The 19,410-nt window shown below is 59.9% G+C and overlaps 1 protein-coding gene across 4 annotated transcripts in view; it reads right to left on the bottom strand.

Moving 5' to 3' along the window:
- Positions 1-19,410, bottom strand: part of WWP2 (WW domain containing E3 ubiquitin protein ligase 2) — an 89,494-nt gene that overhangs the window by 11,715 nt on the left and 58,369 nt on the right. For 3 of the 4 annotated variants that reach the window (XM_037878175.2, XM_037878177.1, XM_043526021.1), the window contains 8 exons: positions 16,307-16,396; positions 13,048-13,222; positions 8,545-8,599; positions 3,941-4,022; positions 3,050-3,178; positions 2,473-2,551; positions 2,236-2,307; positions 1,983-2,071 (listed from right to left, as the gene is read on the bottom strand). In XM_037878175.2, the coding sequence (XP_037734103.1) occupies positions 1,983-2,071; positions 2,236-2,307; positions 2,473-2,551; positions 3,050-3,178; positions 3,941-4,022; positions 8,545-8,599; positions 13,048-13,222; positions 16,307-16,396 (771 nt within the window). The remainder of the gene's footprint in view (positions 1-1,982; positions 2,072-2,235; positions 2,308-2,472; positions 2,552-3,049; positions 3,179-3,940; positions 4,023-8,544; positions 8,600-13,047; positions 13,223-16,306; positions 16,397-19,410) is intronic. The other variant, XM_037878176.1, reaches the window with a different exon arrangement.

The following is a 19,410-nucleotide window of genomic DNA, read 5'->3' as shown; positions in this document are numbered from 1 at the left end:
TCCTGAAATGGATCTGACTGTCTCTGCCCCCTCTCCCCGCATGAGCCTCGTCTCCCATGGCTCCGTGCAGGGAACACTGCCCCTTCCTGGCTCGCTAGCTCCCTGGAGAAGCACAGGAGAGGCGCATGGTCCTTGCCTTGGTCCTCCCTAGCAGCTCAGGGAGACGAGTCGTCCTCCAACGCAGAGAGCGCCCGGTATCCTGTCCGTGGTTCTACCCTGTGGTAGAACAGCATGACGTAACCTACCATAGGGTAAAACCACTGGCAGGACACAGAGAGAGACACAGAGAGCAGGAGCCCACGGCCCAGGGATGGGAGCAGGGTCACCGTGGAGAAGGAGGAGTTGGGGCGTGACAGACACGAGGACACCAGGGAGCCGGGGGAGGGAGGGAGGCGGGGAGGGAGGAAGAAGAGTTATGGCACCGAGCCAGCCACCCAGGCAGAGGCAGGCTGGAGCCAGCAGTGACACAGGCCCCTCCTCTGGCCGAACGCCGCTCCACGAGGCTTTCCTCAGAGCCCCGGCTGAGCCCCCCAGCCCCGGGGCGCAGGCAGAGCCCCCCCCCGTTCCCCAGTCCCAGGCAGAGCCCCCCCCGGTACCCCAGCCCCGGGGCGCAGGCAGAGCCCCCCCCGTTCCCCAGTCCCAGGCAGAGCCCCCCCCGGTACCCCAGCCCCGGGGCTCAGGCAGAGCCCCCCCCGTTCCCCAGTCCCAGGCAGAGCCCCCCCCGGTACCCCAGCCCCGGGGCGCAGGCAGAGCCCCCCCCGTTCCCCAGCCCCAGGCAGAGCCCCCCCCGTTCCCCCAGCCCCGGGGCGCAGGCAGAGCCCACCCCCCGGTACCCCAGCCCCAGGCAGAGCCCCCCCCGGTACCCCAGCCCCAGGGCTCAGGCAGAGCCCCCCCCGTTCCCCAGTCCCAGGCAGAGCCCCCCCCGGTACCCCAGCCCCAGGGCTCAGGCAGAGCCCCCCCCGTTCCCCAGTCCCAGGCAGAGCCCCCCCCGGTACCCCAGCCCCGGGGCGCAGGCAGAGCCCCCCCCGTTCCCCAGCCCCAGGCAGAGCCCCCCCCGTTCCCCCAGCCCGGGGGCGCAGGCAGAGCCCCCCCGTTCCCCAGCCCCAGGCAGAGCTCCCCCCGTTCCCCCAGCCCCGGGGCGCAGGCAGAGCCCCCCCCCGGTACCCCAGCCCCAGGCAGAGCCCCCCCCCGTTCCCCAGCACCGGGGGCGCAGGCAGAGCCCCGCCCCCCCCGTTCCCCAGCCCCAGGCAGAGCCCCCCCGGGTACCCCAGCCCCGGGGCGCAGGCAGAGCCCCCCCCCCCGGTACCCCAGCCCCGGGGGCGCAGGCAGAGCCCCCCCCCCGTTCCCCAGCCCCGGGGGCGCAGGCAAAGCCCCGCCCCCCCGTTCCCCAGCCCCAGGCAGAGCCCCCCCGGGTACCCCAGCCCCGGGGCGCAGGCAGAGCCCCCCCCCGGTACCCCAGCCCCGGGGGCGCAGGCAGAGCCCCCCCCCGTTCCCCAGCCCCGGGGGCGCAGGCAGAGCCCCCCCCCCGTTCCCCAGCCCCGCAGGCGCAGGCAGAGCTCCCCCCCGCCGTTCCCCAGCCCCAGGGGCACAGGCAGAGCGCCCCCCCCTCCCCCGGTTCCCCAGCCCCGGGGGCGCAGGCAGAGCCCCCCCCCCCGTTCCCCAGCCCCGCAGGCGCAGGCAGAGCTCCCCCCCGCCGTTCCCCAGCCCCAGGGGCACAGGCAGAGCGCCCCCCCCCTCCCCCGGTTCCCCAGCCCCGGGGGTGCAGGCAGAGCCCGGCGTCGGGCCCTCTGGCTCTGTTTTGTTACTGCAGTGCACACAAGGTACAGGCCATTTCTCATGAGGACCCAGCCGGGGATGTGCCCTAGGCTTCTCTGAGCAGGGCCCTGGGAGAGGAACAGGAGCCCGAGCTCAGCCCTGTGAAAGCCCCCAGCCGCCCCCCGTGCCCCGCCGCAGCGGACACCTCTCCGCTCAGCAGGACTCACCTGGCGATGCCGCCGTAGTCCAGCCCCTCCTCGCCGCGCATGATGATGTACAGCCGGCGCCGCAGGTCATAGGGCTTCATGTTCATAATCTACGAGGGGTAAGAGACGGGACTCGTCACCCACAGGGGCCCATCGCATAGGGACTGCCCCGATATCCAGGGGCAGCCAGGCTCCTGAATCCCTGGACCCTGCTACACGTCCCGTTTCACAGTGCCGAGCCCTGCATGCGGCCCTCCCCTGCGCAGGGACTCACCTGCTGGAAGGAGTCCTCAAAGAGCGTCTGCCGGGAAACGCTGATCTTCACGTGGCTGGGCAGCGCATTCGACTGGAATCAAACACAGGCACTGGGCTCAGAGTCAGCACAGCTCTGCCCTCCCACTGAGCCTCCCGCACCCCTTCCAGCCGCCCCCAGCCTGGCTGAGCGAGAGGCGGTCCTGATCCTCCCGACTCCCCCTCCCCTAGCCTCTGTGCCCAACTCCCCCGTACTCACATGACACAGGAAGCGGAACTGGTGATATTTCCAGCGAAAGCTTCGGTCGTAAGCCCCAGGGGAACCCCCCTGCTTATTCCTACAGGAGCAAACACACGGGCCGTGAATGAGAACCCTCCCACCCTGCGCACTGGCAGAGCCACCTCCTCCAGGAGCTGAGCACCAGCTCCAGCCAGGAGAGCTCCCTCACAATACAGCAGCCACCACCTGCTCCGTGGCTGGGGACTGGCCAGCCTTGAGCAGCTGGGCACTAGGGGAACAGAAGCCCGGTGTGAGCAGGCCCAGCCGCCGGGCATCGGGTGGTGGGGAGGCACAACCACCAGCCATCGGTTACTCGGCCCCAGGCCACCCTAAAGGTGCACAGGCCACGATTCAGAGTCCTGCACAAACAGCAGCACTTGGCATCTTCCCAGCACCTCGTGAGAGCCTCACCCCTCCTGACGGGGGTACGTGTGAGTGGCCCAAGGCTGCAGAGCAGAGGACAGAAGTGCCAGGTCCCAGCTCCTAGCCTGTGTGCGAGCCACCAGGCAGCACGCAGCAGTGAATGGAGGAGGGGCCCTGGCAGGGAACATCTTACCCAGACTCAAAGCCGGGGCGTGGGTCTTTGAAGGTGGTGGTGCGAGTGTTGTGATCCACAAAATAGCGCACCCCCTCGCTGGTGTATTTCATCTCCCAGCCAGGCGGCAGGGCCGGCTCCTGGATCATCCTGCCCAGCACAAGGAAAAGATTACTGGACACAGGCACGCTGGGGGCCAGAGAGTCCGGTTCTCCCTGCATGGCCTGCTCCTACACACACCCCTAGTCTAGGAACAAGTGCAGCTCCTGGCCCCCAGCCCCTCACTGCTCCCCTAAGCCCCAGGCATCTCCTTGTAGCTGCAGCTCTGTCCCGGCTCCCAGGAATCCCTTCCACGCTGCAGGACTGGCAGGGGCCTGGGAGGCACCTGGATCAGCCCTGGGCCAGGAGCCCTGCACAGTGTGATCTCAGCCCCAGGAGATGGACTCCAGCTAACACTGCGCTCAGCGTCTCCCAGGAGAAGTGTCCAGTGGGGAGTGCAGCACAGCACCCCCAGGACTCACTCTCTGGCTGCACTGGCCCAGCGTGGGGCGGGAACCCAAGCACAGAGCCATGCAGCAGGAGGGGGCACGGACCTCGGAGGGCCTACATGGGAAGTGCCTCCTCCTGCCCAAACCAGCCCCGAGTGTTCCCCTTGCATGGGGGCCTGGGCCGTGGCTGCCTCCTAGTCTGGGGCCTGGAAGATGGTCTCAGACAAGATTCCCAGGAGAAACCAGCATGCCCCCTCCCCCTGCTTGATGCTTTTGCCCCCGGCCGGCCGGTGTCTGTCTGCAGGACTGCTCCGGCGCCCATGTCCTGAGCTCTCAGACGCTGGAGTCACTAGCACAAAACTCTGTTGTGGTTAGGGGCCCACTTGTCAGAGCGTGACCTAGCCAAGCAAAGGTGGCTCCCTACCCCTGTGTGCGAGGATCCTCCCACTGGGTGGTCCGTGTGTTGTGGTTCACGTAATACACTCGCCCGTTGTCCTGTCTCTTTTCTAAGAGGGAGAGAGAGAGAGAGTTAACCTGCCCTCTCTGGCCCATTCGCGCCACTCGCGTGGCTCGGCACTAACCCAGGGGGAGCACAGAGCCGGCCTCAGAACTTTCAGGGAATGGCGAAGCTGGGACCACGGGTGTAGACATGCCTGATACCTGCCATGACGATGCAGCGACATGGCTGCAACGTGGGCGAGCCATGCCCGAGGTGACCAGGGTGCAGGTGGGCTGGTACAGCCCCGCTGAAGCACATGCTGCCACAGTGCCTGCACTGGTACATCTCCCTGCGCTGCAGTCACAGCCGGGGCACAGCGCACACAATATAGGCTGGAAGCTGAAAGGGGCCTTTTGTAACTCTCAGCTCCCTGGGATCGCTCGGGCCAGTGCTTCTGGGGCCCCCCGCTCCTTGCAAAGGGATGCCATCCCCTGCCCCCGCAGCCCGGCTCTAGGGAAAGTCATCGATCTAAAGCTGGGATAAAAGGAGCATGAGAAGGAACAGCGGCAATTAATCACAACACCCCGCAAAGCGGAGTCCCCCCCCATGCTCCGCGGGCTCTGGGGCTTGACACAAAGCTCAACGCCCTGAGCATTCAGAGCTGGGCTGGGCTGGGCCAGGGCACAGAGAAGCGGAGATACAGGATGGCCGGCTGCTGGGAAGGAGGCTACAACTAGCCTCGTCCTGCCCCATGGGTGTCCACACACCTCCGACCCCCACGCTGTATGCGCCACATACATACCCTCCCCTCTCCTACATCCCTTCCCCCGGCCGCATGCACCCCCCGCACACACGTCTGTCTCCCCCCGCTGTATGCACCGCATACATTCCCCTCCGCCCCACCTACATCCCTCCCCTGGCCACATGCACACCGCACCCCACATCCCCTCCCAACACATGCACCGCATACACACCCATGCCCCCCCACTTGCATCCCTCCCCCTGGCCGCATGCACCCCACACACACGTTCCCCCCCGCATGCGCCACCTATGCACCCCTCTCCTCCACCCACATCCTTCCCCCACTGCATGCACCCACTCCCATGCCTCCCCCATCCACTCCCCTGCTGCATGCACCACATACCTGCCCCTTCCACCCATCACATGCACCCCCAGCTACAGCCCTCCCCCCACTGCATACACTCCCCACCCACATGCTTCTCCCCAGCGCATACATGCACACCCCTCCACTGCGTGCACAACCCCCTCATACAAACACACATCTCCCTCAGAAACATCCACTTTATACATAAAATACACCCGCCCCTTAAACTCCCAGTGTATTGCACAGACCTCCCCCATATACACCCACCACATGCACCACACACGCCTCCCCCACACCCACTTTACACACACACACATCTACCTTCTACCTAACACACAGACCCGCCCCCAGAGTTCACAAACCAACAGCCTATCCATATACACACACACACACACCAGCAAACGAAGAGAGCTCTCCATGTACTGCTCTCCTGAGCCCTCCGTACACCTCTATATGTACGTGCTCCCCGTATACTTCACTCCCCCCGTAATCACTTTGTCTCTCCCCTGTACCCAGACACACTCACTGCCCGTCTGCAGCGCACTGTCATGCCTTGCACACTGGTCCCGAAACACACAGACACGCACGCCCCATACCACTGACCCTAGCCGTGCTGCACGGAGGCCCTGCACGCGGGCACTCCCCAAGGCACTGGCCTCTGGCCCTCCCACTTGCTCTGTCTGTGCATTCTGGGCCGCCAGCCCCAGCCTGCTCCTGCCCAGACTACAGGGAGGAGCTGACTTTCCCCAGTCATGGCATTTGCCCTGCTGCTTCACTGGAGAGGCCCAGCTCCTGGAGCGGCAAAGCACGCTGAGCGTGTGACCCTGCTCACCTCCCACTCAGTCAGCACCTCCAGCTCCTGGGAGCTCCTCACCCTCCCACTGCCCTTCGCTGCACCAGAGGCTGAGCTGGGGAAGCAGGACACTCCCGGGGGTCCCAGGCACCTCCTGGAGGGTGGCTCCGGCTGTAGCGCTAATTGGAAGCAGGCTCCCTTTCCCCTCCCCATCAGGATGCTAAGGCAGCTCGTGTTCGCTCCCACGCTGCAGGCTTTGGCTGGACTGCGCTCTCAGCCGGATGCACAGAGCAGCCCAGACATGCCAGACTCTCCTCACTGAGACCACAAGGTTATTGGGAATAAATCAGGGCCAGAAGCCGGGGGCAAGGAGCCAGTTAGGCCGGGGCTGGAGGTTCAGAGCACCTGGGAGCCAGCTCCTGCCCGCAGCCCCTGCTCCACTCACGGGGCCTTACTTTGGGCTCATGCTACAAGCTGAGAGTAGATGGAACCCCTCGAGTGACCCAGGCCAGTGCCCCTCCTGCACAGGGCCCAAGAACCACAGCGGCTGCAGGGAGCAGCACCCAGACACCTGACAGAGCTGGGGCTGCCCTGAGCCGCCTGCATGCAGCAGCGCTTGCTGGGCTCTCCCGTGGACTGTCCGCTCCTCCATAGCCCCGCATGGCCCAGCCTACACCTGAGCCGAGCCACCACCCCGGGGCCCTGGGGTCAACTAGCCCCCGCCTGAGCCAGGCCACCCCCCCCAGCCCATGGCCCAGCTGGGCCCCCGCCCCCCCCCCCACATCACCCAGCCCACAGCCCAGCTGGGCCCTGTCCCCGGGGCCTGGCGTCATCCAGCCCACAGCCCACCTCCCCTGCCCTCTTGTACTACGCATGGAATTAAAGGGGACTCCCTCAGAAAAGACGTGAGCCAGCAGGGTGAGGATTTCAGATGTCAGGGATGGGAAGCTCTGTTAACTCCATCGCACCCACTCGGTTCAGGGCCGGGCTCACGCCAGGTGTCTTGCCCAGGACAGTATTAAATGACTCAAGCAGCTGGGTTTCCACCCTGTCCCCTTGACAGCCTGGGTGCATCTGGCTGCCAGAATGCTGGTCCCAGACAGCCACCCTGCATTTTCCTTCTCTCCGTTTCACCCTGTTGCCGCGCCTCACTCTCCTTGGCGCACACTGTAGGGGCCCCCCCCGCAGGGCTCACACCCCAAGCAGCTGTTGACAGGTTCCCTGGTGTCAAGATAGGAAAACAGCTGCTGCCACCAGAAGTCCCTTCAGCAGGCTGTTAATCTCCCCTCCAGACCCCGCAGCCCTGCTCCCATCTCCCTTCAACACTCACGGGTCTCAGCTGCTGAGGCCCTCGGACCCAAGCGCTCCCCAGCCACATCTGCATGTCCAGCCCCAAGTCTCCATGTCGCTCCCTGGGGGCCGCGCTCCTGCAGGGTGGGTTATCAGAGCACATGGCCTTTGCCCACGTCTCTAGTCTCTCGAGGCACCTTTGTATTGTATCTCCGTCCTCAGTGAGGTTTGCATCGCTCTCCAGTTTAGCATCACATGCCATTAATATGGTGGTAACGGCGCCTGCCAGCAAACCCAGGCGACGGCCCCTGTTCTCTCTGCTGCCCCATGGTCCCAGCTTCATAACCACCTCCCTAAACTTGATTATTCCCGGGGGGGGAGGGGTGATTCCCCCCGCGCCCTGGGTTTCAGCCCAGCTGGAGCAATCACCCAGCAGAGCTGTTACCTGAGAAGTGGTGGGGGTTGGGGGGGAACACATGCGAAACACCCTGTTGCACTGCCCTGTCCTAGCAGCACCTCCAGGCCACCCCCTAGTGTACACGGGGCACTCTCTGCTCCACACCCTGGGTCAGAAACCCTATTTCAATCCGGGCCAGCGCACCTGGGATCTTCCACATCCCCCATCCATGCCCCTTCCACACAAGCCCATCATCCCCCAGAGTCTCAGCAGCAGCTCCTGTCCGGTACCACGGGATACACCCCTGGGCACACACTGTTGCCACTCCCTAGATCTCCACTGAGTGGCTGTCCCATCCCCGCATTACCCACAACCCACCTCACTCTGGGCTAGCTGCTGATGTGACATGAAAAAGGCAGGTGCCTGGTGGAGCCCCGTGGAAAGCAGTGGCACCGAGAACGGACCACAGCGAATTCCCAATGTAGAATTCCTGCTGGACACCAGCAGCAAGAGCCTTTCCCCCCTGGTGGAGCCTTTCCTCCCATTCCCACACGCAAACGGGGAGCTCACCCCGGCGGAGAGACCCAGGCAGAAGAGCCACCTCTCCTCTGCAAAAGGAGGTCTGAGACCTCCAACCCCTCCTTGAGTCCGGGCAACAATCACAGACGCTGCTAGGTTTAGTCAACAGGGAGCAAACCCAGAGAGCGGGGCACCTCCAGACTCAAAATGCTGCATTTAAAGTCCAAGCTGGCGTGGATCTCTGGCAGATCCACCCCACAGGCAGCATGGACGGTGGGACAATGTCATCTTCCCTGCGCTCACACGCCCCGCCAGTAATGCAGAGGGAACGAGCCCCCAAGAACACAGGTTCCCCCCACCCCAAAAGAGGTCAGCCAGCGAAGGGACGGACGGTGCAGGAAGGGTTCGAGCCGTAGAGATGGGGCGGGGGCGGTGCCAGGTGAGCAGCAGAAATGCGAGAGCAGGGGAGAAGGCTTGGTACTTACCCCAGCCGGGAGGAAGGGGGCCCAGAGGATCATTGTCAGACGGGGCGCCAGATGACTGGAGACAGCAGAGGGGGCAAAAATACAAAACAACACAAAGATTATCAAGAGCCGGGAGTGAGATGAGCAGGGAGGTGGGGGCAGGCTCCCCACTCTCCTCTCACCTCCTATCACTCCCCAACTCTCAGCACAGGGAAACAGAGCCTGCTGCTAAGGAACTAAAAACAACTTGCAGGCGCTGGGTGCAAAGTGCCCATACTAAACCGCGGCTGGGGCGGCGGGAGAGAGGAGCAGGGCTTGCTGGAACGCCCAGCTGTGCGCGGCTGCTCTGCTCCTGCTGGCCAAGGCGACTGATACCACCACCACAGTTACACCTCCAACCTTCTCCAAGAACCACACACAAGAGGGGAAAAAATAGCGCAGGCCTTTCCAATGAAATCATTCCCACAAGCCCTGTCCACGCCCAGCGCTTCCTGGCTCAGCCTGCAGCCTCCCCCGCCTCCCCCTTCGCAGCGGGCTGTGAAAGCGAGCGGCAGCATGCGAGATGCACTCCAACTGAGGAAACATTCATGCCTGCACAGACAGGCGTCTCCCTGAGCCCCCTGCACGTCCCCACCCCCAACAGGTCCACTGCACAAAGCACCTTTATTCTGGCTCAGGGCGACCGAGCAGCCTGAAGTGGGGGCTGCTGGCCTGGCACTGTTTAGATTAGCCCCCCTCCCCAGCTTTGCTGGGAGGTCTCCTGGGGATGGCCCGCCAGACCAAACAGGCCAGGATTCAGGAGAGTGGGGGGCTCAGCATACACTCCTCAGCGTTAAATAAGAAACATATTGTTACTAAAATGGTCTTTTCATTTCCGCTCCTAATGTTAAAGTGTGGGCTTTGGGGGCTCACGTTCCGAGGCAGGCCCCGGATCCTGAGCCGACTGGTTCGAGAAAGGGAGCAGCACGCCATGCAAAGAAACCCGACTGGAGCTCAGGGAAACACCACGGCATTGCCAACCCCTTCCCCACCCCACGGGGAAATGACAGACGTCCACACACGGCTTCCATTCCGAGCCACGGGGCTGCCTACAGCCCGTGGTCACAGGCACGCGGCATCTCCTGCTGCCTGCCGACGGAAGGGCACTTGTGTCAGAGGGTGCAGGTGAACCCGAGGGGCCATGTGAAATCCCAGCGGGGTGAGACAGGACACAGGATTGGGAACAAACAGAACCCATGGCAGCCAAGGCCCTTTCTCCCCACACACTATCTGCCGAGCAGGGACTGGGGTGAGCAGGCCATGGCCACGCTGGGAAATCCTGGCTCACGCGGCGGGCTGTCTCAGCTGCCCCTCCCTGCTCAGACAGACGCACAGAGCAGGCTGCCAGAGACCCAGCCGAGTCACGTCCGGAGGTATCACCTCACTGGGACCTAAAAGTAACTCATTTGAACAAACATGGCAGCGCGACACGAGCAAAGCCTAAAGCCGTAGGAGCCAGCCCCCAAGCTGCTCCCAGCAATGCCCACATGTGTGCAGCGAGGGGGAATGGCCAGGCTGCTAACAGCCAGCAAGAGACCCAGCTCCCAGGGGCAATACAGAAGCATAGGGGAAAACTAACATAGTGCCCAGTTAAATCAGCACAGCAAATGCTCCAAGATTGCCAAGGGCAGGAGCCCACGGAAAATCCCCAGGGCAGGGCCACGCAGCCCAGCAAAAGAGAGCAGCTTCTGGACACAGCCCTGTCCCCATCCCATGCTGCCGGGCAGAGAAGCCCAGAAATGCTGCCCTAGACAGAGGCCAGCGATACTGAGAAACCTGGGCCACCCGCATGACTAGGTCATGCCAGCCTAGCACAGCTGCCTCTCCTGCCACACAGGCAGGCCCAGGAGGGCTCAAGCCAAAGGCTCTCTGGGGATGGGAGCTGAGCAGCAGCCAGCACTCCTGGCAGCAGCGTTGGAGCAGCAGTATCATCACTTCATCAGGCTAAATCTGGAGCTGAAGTCCCCCTCCGCCCTGCCCAGCGTCCCGGCCGGGGTGCGACACAAAGAGCTGGCACGGCTGCAGTGCCGTGGCTCTGGGGGCCGTGCGGAGAGCGACACGCTCAGAACCCAGGCAATGCTCTGGACTGACGGACTCCCTGCCCCACTCGTCGCTTGGAACCAGTGCTACCCGGCAGCCCCCGTTCCCCAGAACCCTGGATGAGAGCAGTGGGCACGTGGAGGGCAGCCCAGCAAGCTCACTGAAGGAAAGGGAGAGCCAGGCTTGGAAGGGAAGGAAGAGACCACCTCGACCTGGGAACCCTGAGCTGAGAGCAGGGGAGGCAGGTTGCTCCACGCTCTAACACTGCCAGCACACCACGAGGTGGATGCAGGGGCCATGGCCAGCTGCACGGGGCATTTCTATAGCTCGACAGCTCAGCCTCTTGGCTCCCTCCGTGGGGAAGAGAAGTTCATTACCCAGAAGCTCTTGCTTTGGGGGGGCTGTTTTCCCACAACGACCCCATGCTCGCACCCGCGAGCTCTCCGCTGCTCCTGGCAAGGAGAGCAGGCCCAGGCACATGTGCCATTGGAGCAGACGGGAGGGCTTGGAGCAGTGAACGCAGGAAGTGGGAGAGGTTCACACTTCTTCCTACAGTCACACCGCTGCGGAGCCCGGAGCCTCGGGAGAGCAGCGCTGCCCAGGGCTGAGACCTCCTGTAAGATCCAGGACTCAGCAAGGGGCTGTTTGACGGGCGACTGGTTGGAGGTCCTTGCACTGGGGGGCAGAGGCACCCTGGGTAAACGTCAGTGCACATGCCTGATTACTCCGGTGGTGAAGTCTGTGGCCTGCCAGCTGCTGACCTAGGCCTAATCCGCACAAGTGCTGAGTCAGCTGTGGTCATGGGCGCTCAGCAGGGGCAGAGGGTGGGTTTGGGGACTCACTGGCTCTTCCAGAGAGCCTCCTCTCTGCAGACTTCTCCAGCCAGTCACTATCTGACTCTTGAGATAAGCAGGGAAGGTCCTGCTCAAAGGGGATAGGAGCTGCCAGAGCCCAGACTCCACACTCAGCAGCTGCTTCCCACCAGGGGATAGGTGAGAGATCAACGTCCCACAACAAGAAGACGTGGCCATTTCGTCCAGCTCAAGCCCAAGAGAAGAGGCAGGGAAGGCAGGAGGCACCTGCTGAGCAGAGCAGCACTTAGCCCTGGAGCTCTTGTGGGGCCTTTGGCCCGGCAGCTACTGCCTCAGCACCCAGAAAGGGGAGCCGCCCATACATTCCCTTGCCTTGAAACTGATCACTGGGGGCACGAGGCCAGTCTCCTGGGACAGAGTGTGACCCCACTGCCCTCAGCGCTGCCCGAGCCCAGCCACGCCATTCTCTAAACACAGGTTCCCAGAGGGAACTGCCTTAGCTGGAAAAGCCAGGCACAGCTGGGCTCCGAGCACCTCTCTCCCCCACCACGGATCCAGTTCACAGAACGGCCTGAGCGCTGCATGGCACCCAGAGAGACCTGCAGCCATCCCACCAGGGACAGCTCCATGACACCCTCGCCCCAGCCAGGTGCAAGAGAAGGCCCCAGCGACTCACAGAGGAGCTGAGGGAGAAAGCAAGTTCCTCTGCCATGCCAGTATCAACCCCATCCCGGGCCAGTGGGAAGCAGCTGAGGTCATTTCCTGCTGCCTCTGCTCAGGACAGCATGAATCATTAGGCTGGATATTAGCAGAAACTTTCTAACTCTAAGGTTTCAGAGTAGCCGCCGTGTTAGTCTGTATTCGCAAAAAGAACAGGAGGACTTGTGGCACCTTAGAGACTAATCAATTTATTCGGTTAGTCTCTAAGGTGCCACAAGTCCTCCTTTTCTTTCTTCTAACTCTAAGGGCAGCGACGCTCTGGAACAGCCTTCCACAGGAGGCTGTGCAATCCGTGGCACTGGAGGTTTCTAAGACCAGGCTGGACAAATGGCTGTCAGGGACAGACTAGGTTCACTCGGCCCTGCCTCAGCGCAGGGGGCTGGGCTAGATGGCCTCTCCAGGTTCCTTCCAGCCCGACAGTTCTACGGATTTTTTTAAAAAGGGAACGCCAGTTCCCTCAGGGTTTCTTGGCTCCCTGCCTTGGAGGCAGCAGAGGTGTTTGTGGGATCTTCCCAGCTGCTCCACCCCCTGCTCTGAAGTTCCTGTAGTTCCTGTCCTTTGGAGCGGAGCGGAGCAGATCAGGGCAGTGGCTGTGAGTCAGCTGGAATGGCCCTCTGAGGAGTGCTGGGCTCTGGTAACTGCCTGGAGAAGTGCCCAGTACAATGGGCAGACTGCAGTGTGGGGAAGGGTCCTAGCAAGCCGTAGCTGGAGAAGCCTGTATTGTCCCTGGAGACCCTGGAGGCTGTTTGGGTTCCACATCACCTTCACTGGTTAGCAGATCTGACAGACCTCACTCATCATTCCACAACTACAGCCAGGGTATGGCCTGGATTCCGCACACGCTGCTCAGGGAGGGCCGATGAAAACTGCTCTATGGTCCCACCCCTGAAGAGGAGATGTTGACTTCCCTTACCTGGTACAGGAATCTTTGGCTGAACTGCTGCATGGCCCCTTGGAGCTGGTTTCGCTGCGTCTGCCACTGCTCGTAGCTTCTCACATACTCAGCTGTGGGACGCTGCCAAGTGGTGGTCCTGGTGTTGTGATCCACATAGTAATACCTGCCCCGGTCGTCCACTCGCTTCTCCCAGCTGGAAACACCGCAGAAAGGACTGCATTACAGATTATAGTCACCACAAAAGTTTTTTTCTCCTGCTGATAATAGCTCATCTTAACTAATTAGCCTCTCACAGTTTGTATGGTAACTTCCAACTTATTTGAATGTGTGTATATATCTATATCTATCTATCTATCTTACTATATGTTCCACTCTATGCATCTGATGAAGTGGGCTGTAGCCCACGAAAGCTTATGCTCTAATAAATTTGCTAGTCCCTAAGATGCCACAAGTCCTCCTGTTCTTTTCACCCCTGTAAAGATACTCAGCTCTCCCCGACACCCTCTCTCTCACACCCTGCCACCTTAGTTGACTGTCAGTCAGCATGGCTTGGCTAACACGTTGGTATGTGCTAGTCTGGGTGCTCCGCAGATGCTTATGATTTCCCCAGGGCTCAACCTCACAAACTGTTAACTTCCAGAGTGCTCCAGTGCATGGCTGGAAAGAAAGGGAGGCAGATCTCCCTGCCCCCAGACGTGGGATGAGCCCGCATGGTCTGTGATCTCGCACCGCAGTGCACGACAGCAAATCAAACACGCGCTGCCATCATCACACAGCCTGACCGCTCAACCCTAGGCCGCGGAAGCAGCATTCGTAATGAGCCTTGGGATATGCCCCTAGTTCAGAGGGGTCCCCCAAGGGGCACTGGAGAGATAACTGGAGTGCAACATGTTGATGGAACAAACATGGCAAGTCAGAGGGATGGAGGACGACGATGGAGATGTTTAAAGGGAAAAGGAAGAATGTAAAGCTCCCTTGCTAGCAGAGAAATGGCTTCTCTGCACTAGATGCCAGCACCGCAGGAGTGGCTGATGGCCGGTGGGGGAAGGCTGACGTGCGAATCAGGAAAGTTTCTGAAGAAGATAGAGGCCCAGTGTGTGACAGGGTCTCAGCCGCTCCCTTGGTGAGGGGCCTGCGGAATGCGGTACCCACCTGGGTCCTGAGGTGACTCCCCAGGACACGCCAGCACTGCCGAGCTGTGGGACAGCTCCCCTCCGTGGGTCCAACCATTCAGCCCTGAGCCACTGCCCTTGCGGCTGGGTCCAAGGCAGCAGAAGATGCTAGATGCTGTTCTGCTTTCCAGGCTCCTAGATACAGTCTGTGGTTCCCCCATGAGGGGTTCAGCCAGGGGCAGCAGCCAGTCTCATGGCTGACAAGGATTCTTGGCCACGATTTACCACAGTTACTTGGTAACTCAGAGACCAGGAATGTCAGAGGAACAGACCCTCCTTCCTAGGAATTCAACCTTCCCAACTGTAGGTCATCACCCAGCCTACCAAGGAACAGGAGGAGGTCCCTGTCAACAGGGCCACAAAGCCATGGGGAAGAATTATCCTAAGGTGCTAAAGAAGTCCCATGAGGAAAACTCTTCTCAGGCTGAAAGGGACAGTTTGTGTCCTGGACACACAAATTCTCTTACGCTGAGGGCCTTCGGGATGAGCCTTCAAGCGCATCCCAGCTGGTGCCAAAGCAGACCCAGAGAACCACTAGAACTGAGGTTCCAAGACCAGAGACTCAGCTTTCATTCCTACTGCTAGACCCAAGGGAGAGCAATTACTCAGTCCCGCTGGGGGAGAATAGCCACTCAGTGGCCAGGAGTGCTGCCCCACTGCCGAGAGGCCACCCCACCCCAGGCACAGGCTGCCCCGGAAGTCTTCAGAGGCTGGTGATGAGAGAGGCGCTGGTGGAGCCTTTGGGCCAGACTCAGTGAGCAGCAAGGCCCAAGCAGATGGTGGCGTTCCTGTGCCTTGCAGAGCTGGGTCGCACAGCGTCCCACTGGTACCCTTTGTCTCGCTGTGCTGCTTTGGAGCAGCTGGGAGTGGAACAAACACCTCCCCTGGGGTGTCAGGGACGGGCCCCATGGATTATGGTGCCCCCACCTGCCACTGGAGCGGGTTGCTTAGTTGCCTCAAACACCTGCAGGGCAGAAGCCGTCTGAGGCGCCGGGATGAAGCAGAGGGCACGGTGCATTAACAGAGGATGCGCTATGGGCTGAGCTTTGGCTCTCAGCAGCATTTCAGGGGTTACTGGTCTCCAGACTCACAGGCAAGAAAGGAATTCAGAGACGATCTGGGGGAGCAGAATGACAAGAGCTGTGGTGGCCTCGCGTGTCCCAGCAGGACCGTGACTTTGCACTGAGCTCTAGCCCCACAGTCTCATTTCAAACACTGCTTCTCCTCCCCTCCGAGGAGCCAGCGCTGCCGTCTTTACACAGCAGCTCTAGACTCAATCAGACTGGAACCTTCACTCCCCAGGGAACGAGATTCCTCTGGATAGGACGACTTCAGCACCAGGGGACACAAGAATGGCAGGAGTCATGGTGCCTCTTTGCAGATGTTGTGTTAAGCTGGGTAGCGTTGCTGAGTAGTTGGATGACAGGAGCTGTCCAAGGAGAACCCAGGTGCTAAAGGAAGTGACACTGGTGATTCCATAGGTGTCCTCCCTCCCCGCTCCCTCAGGTCCACAGCACCATGCTGGGAAACTGAGTCAGTGCTAAGAGGGAAGAGCACCCCCGACTGCATCACAACCACCACCAGGGGTTTTCTGGGAGAGCTCCCACCCACGTAAGGGCCTGTCTAAACTCGGAGTAGCCTACGAGCTCTGACAAGACCATAGGACAGCAGGTAGGGTCTGCAGAGGTCCAGTTTTAGCAGGAGGTGTTGTACGTAAGTAGGAGAGATGAGGGGTATGGAAGCAATGTGGGAAAGGCCTTATTTCACATTCACACGTACGCTGGCTTTTAAAGTACGTTCACTGATTAGGGTCATCCCAGTCTATATGCAGCCGAGGGAAGAACAATGATTTGGCTTTATCACTTTCAGCTTTTCCACGGCACAGAGAGAAGGAGAGAACCAAAGAGACCTCTGGAAAACAAGGGCTCAGAGGGGCTACAGAGAGAAAGGAGCTGAGGCAGCTAAGTATGGACTGGCATGAGAATGTTCCACATCCCCAGGAGGCAGCTACCTGCCTGGCAATGGAGATGCGTCTCTCCGGCCGTCTTGCAGCCTGCTGTGTGCCCAATCCAGCAGCTATTATATCTATCTCAAAAGCGTCTTACCCTGGAGGCAGAGGTCTCTCCCAGGTGGTGGTCTTGGTGTTATGGTCCACATAATAGACCCTCCCGTTCGGTAGCTCTCGCTGTTCCCAGCTGGAAGAGAAAGGCACAGAGGTTGCTGGGATGACTCGTGGGTCAGGAGATCTTTTCCCGGCAGCTGATGGGCTACTTTCTGAGCAATCGAATCCCTGAATGGCCAAGGCTGCTGCCTCCAGAACAGAGCAGAAACCTCGCAGAACATTCAGCATTACACCAATTAAGCATAACAGCTTCCAGAGAGTGGACAGGCATCAACCGCGTCACCCTTACCTAGAGGCTTGAGTGAATGTCCTGCAGCTTTACAGCCCCGAAGACTGAAGCCCTCTTTTCACCCACAGCCCAGCACAAGCCTCTCCTCCCACTACACACCTGTGTCTGTGCACACATCTCAACCCCCTCAGAGACACCACCACCACTAGGGAGGCCCAGTCTCAAGGGCCCATCTAAATCCCCACAGCTGAGGCTGCCCCTTAGTACTGACATTTGCTGATGGGATACGGGAAGTGGAGTGGGACCCCTCCCGCTAGTCTCAGGTCACGCAGGTCAAACAGCCAGAGGACAGCAGTGGCTTTCAGACATGGGGGTCAGATCTGAATTAGGCCCTACAGGTGAGAAGGCCTGTATCCCATTGCCTTCAGCCAGCCCGGCACCTCACCTCCACCCTGTCTAGTAGCACACTTCTGAATCCCTCATACAGCTCCCGTCTCACCTTGAGGCAGACACATCCCCTCGGGAGAGCAAAGGACAAGGCAGCACTTCCCAGGCGCTCCACTGACTCCGCGGTTCTGTATTATTAAGAGTTCCGTTTACATGACAGAAAACAGGAACCGTCTACCAGCCCCAGCTAACCCTGACCTGAAGCCAGTTCCTGAGCAGTGGGCAGACTGCACACAGTACGACCAGAAGCAACTACCAGCTACTTGAATTCATTTTTGCGACCTCCAAACCCAGCTACCAGAACAGCCTTGCTTGATACGAGCGAGAGAACGGCAATTCTCCCATGGCAGGAACTGCCGGGGCATCTCTCTCACGCACACAGAGCCCTGAAGCCTCAAGATGCTATTCGAGTTGTCCTGGATCCTGCCCTGGTAAGTGAAAGCAGCATCCATTTAAAAGAGAACATTAGGAGAATCCAACATAGACTCAATACCCCTCCAGCTGCTCCTGAAACGCTGAGGTGAAGCCTAGAGAAAGCAGGAGATGTTGGTCAGACAATAACCAAATGGCTGGTGTGGCTTTAATCCTTGCGGTCACTTGATTCTGGAGCAATAGGCCGAGACCAGTCACTGGCCACAGAGGGTATGTCAACCCTGCAATTAAACACTCATGGCTAGCCCATGCCAACTGACTCGGGCTCCCGGGGCTCAGGTCTGTTTAACTGTGGTGTCGACGCTGGGGCCAGAGCCTAGCTCTGGGACCTTCCCCCCTTGTGGGGTCCCAGAGCCCAGGCTCCAGCCCAAGCCCAAACATCTACACAAACAGCTCCATAACCCGAGCCCCATGAGCCTGAGTCAGCTGGCACGGGCCAGCCACAGGCGTTTAATTGTAGCATAGACACACCTTTAGTGTGTCTTCAGCCTTTCCCAGCGAAGGGCAGCTTCTTAAAGCAGTGGTTCTGAAACTTTTTACTAAGGCGATTACCAACTGTGTTTTGTCTTTCGGGGGGCCCCACCAGTCCGCGTACAGTCTGTGTGTGTCCCTCTGTGTGTGTGCGTATAAACTATTCACTATTTTTAATTTTTTAAAAATTCAGACATGAAATAAAAAAAAGGATGACATACAATGATGTGCTTTACATACAGCTCCCACCCAGCCCGCTCCTCCCTCTCCCCTCCCCAGCCCAGCCCCTGCTCAGCTCCATTGCTCTTGTTCGCCCAGCCTGCCTGGTCTCGTAGACGGAGGTCGCTGACAGAGCGCCTGCCACCCCCGTAGCTTGAGGTCCTCACTCCTTGAAGTGAGAATGGAGGTCAGGCTACAGCAGGAGAAACCACCACTTGCTCTCCAGGCTGCCTCTCCTAGGAAAGAATGAGCCTCTCAAAGATCCTTTTATGTGGGAGGGGCCTAACTGAAACTGACCCCACCCATCACAGATCCCTCCTAGCCAGGGGGCCACACAATGCAAGAACATCCAATGGCTCAAGACCCTCACCTCCCAGCATCACTTAACTGTCTGATTAGCCAGTTTTATTCTACATGTAAAAGGCAAGTGACGGCAGGTTTATGTGGAGTCCTGCAGGCACACGGCTGCTGGGTGCCTGGCCTTAAGGAGGGGACAGGAGTAGTTCCATCCTCAGGGCTACATTCTAAAAGGGGTTTGAAACAGGGCACAAATCCCTGGTTTTCTCCCAGCGTAGGAGGCCAGTTAGTGTCAGATTCACACAGGGTTAGCTTCATACACTTTGGGTTTCCCATGTCTGGTTTCTCTTCATGCATTTTTAATGGAAAGCCTTTGAACTTGGGCTCAGGCTGAAATTCTCTCTTGTCAGTCCTGCAGGTCATTGTTGAGAGAGATCCCTTAAAAGACATTGTATCCCCACATATAACTTGGTGGAGAGGTAGCCCCCCAGCAGAATAGGTCCACTGGGGAAGGGCCTATTTGAAAATGTTGGATTCAGGGTCATTCTCAACCACCGGTCTTGCTCTAACTGGAAGACTATACATTGTCCATACAAACTGACTGATGGGGGAGAGCAAACTAACCTGCTTTGATGGAGGCCCAGTGCATGAAAGCTTGATTGGCTGAAAGGGGCTGTGGAGGGAGAAGGACGAGTCACATGCAAGACTAAGTGACTGGGGTGGTGATGGACACTAGCCCCATAGACGGGGATGGGGCACATAAACCCTCCATGAGGTGTTTTACTTTCTGGGCCAATTTTATCCAACAACTGAGAGGGAGTCATGTGCACCAGCCCCCAGATAAAATGTCCTCCTGCTGCACTATTGCCCCACCGGTCTCCCCAACCCAGTGCTCAATCCCGATGGAACATTTGAAAAGCCAAGGAAATGAATACACACAAAACTCGGTTGTGATGCAGCGGGGTTGTTGCACATACGACTGACACAAACCC

This window comes from Chelonia mydas, chromosome 12 (assembly GCF_015237465.2).
Source record: "Chelonia mydas isolate rCheMyd1 chromosome 12, rCheMyd1.pri.v2, whole genome shotgun sequence".
NCBI lineage: Eukaryota > Metazoa > Chordata > Testudines > Cheloniidae > Chelonia > Chelonia mydas.
This window is presented reverse-complemented; position numbering and strand designations above follow the sequence as displayed.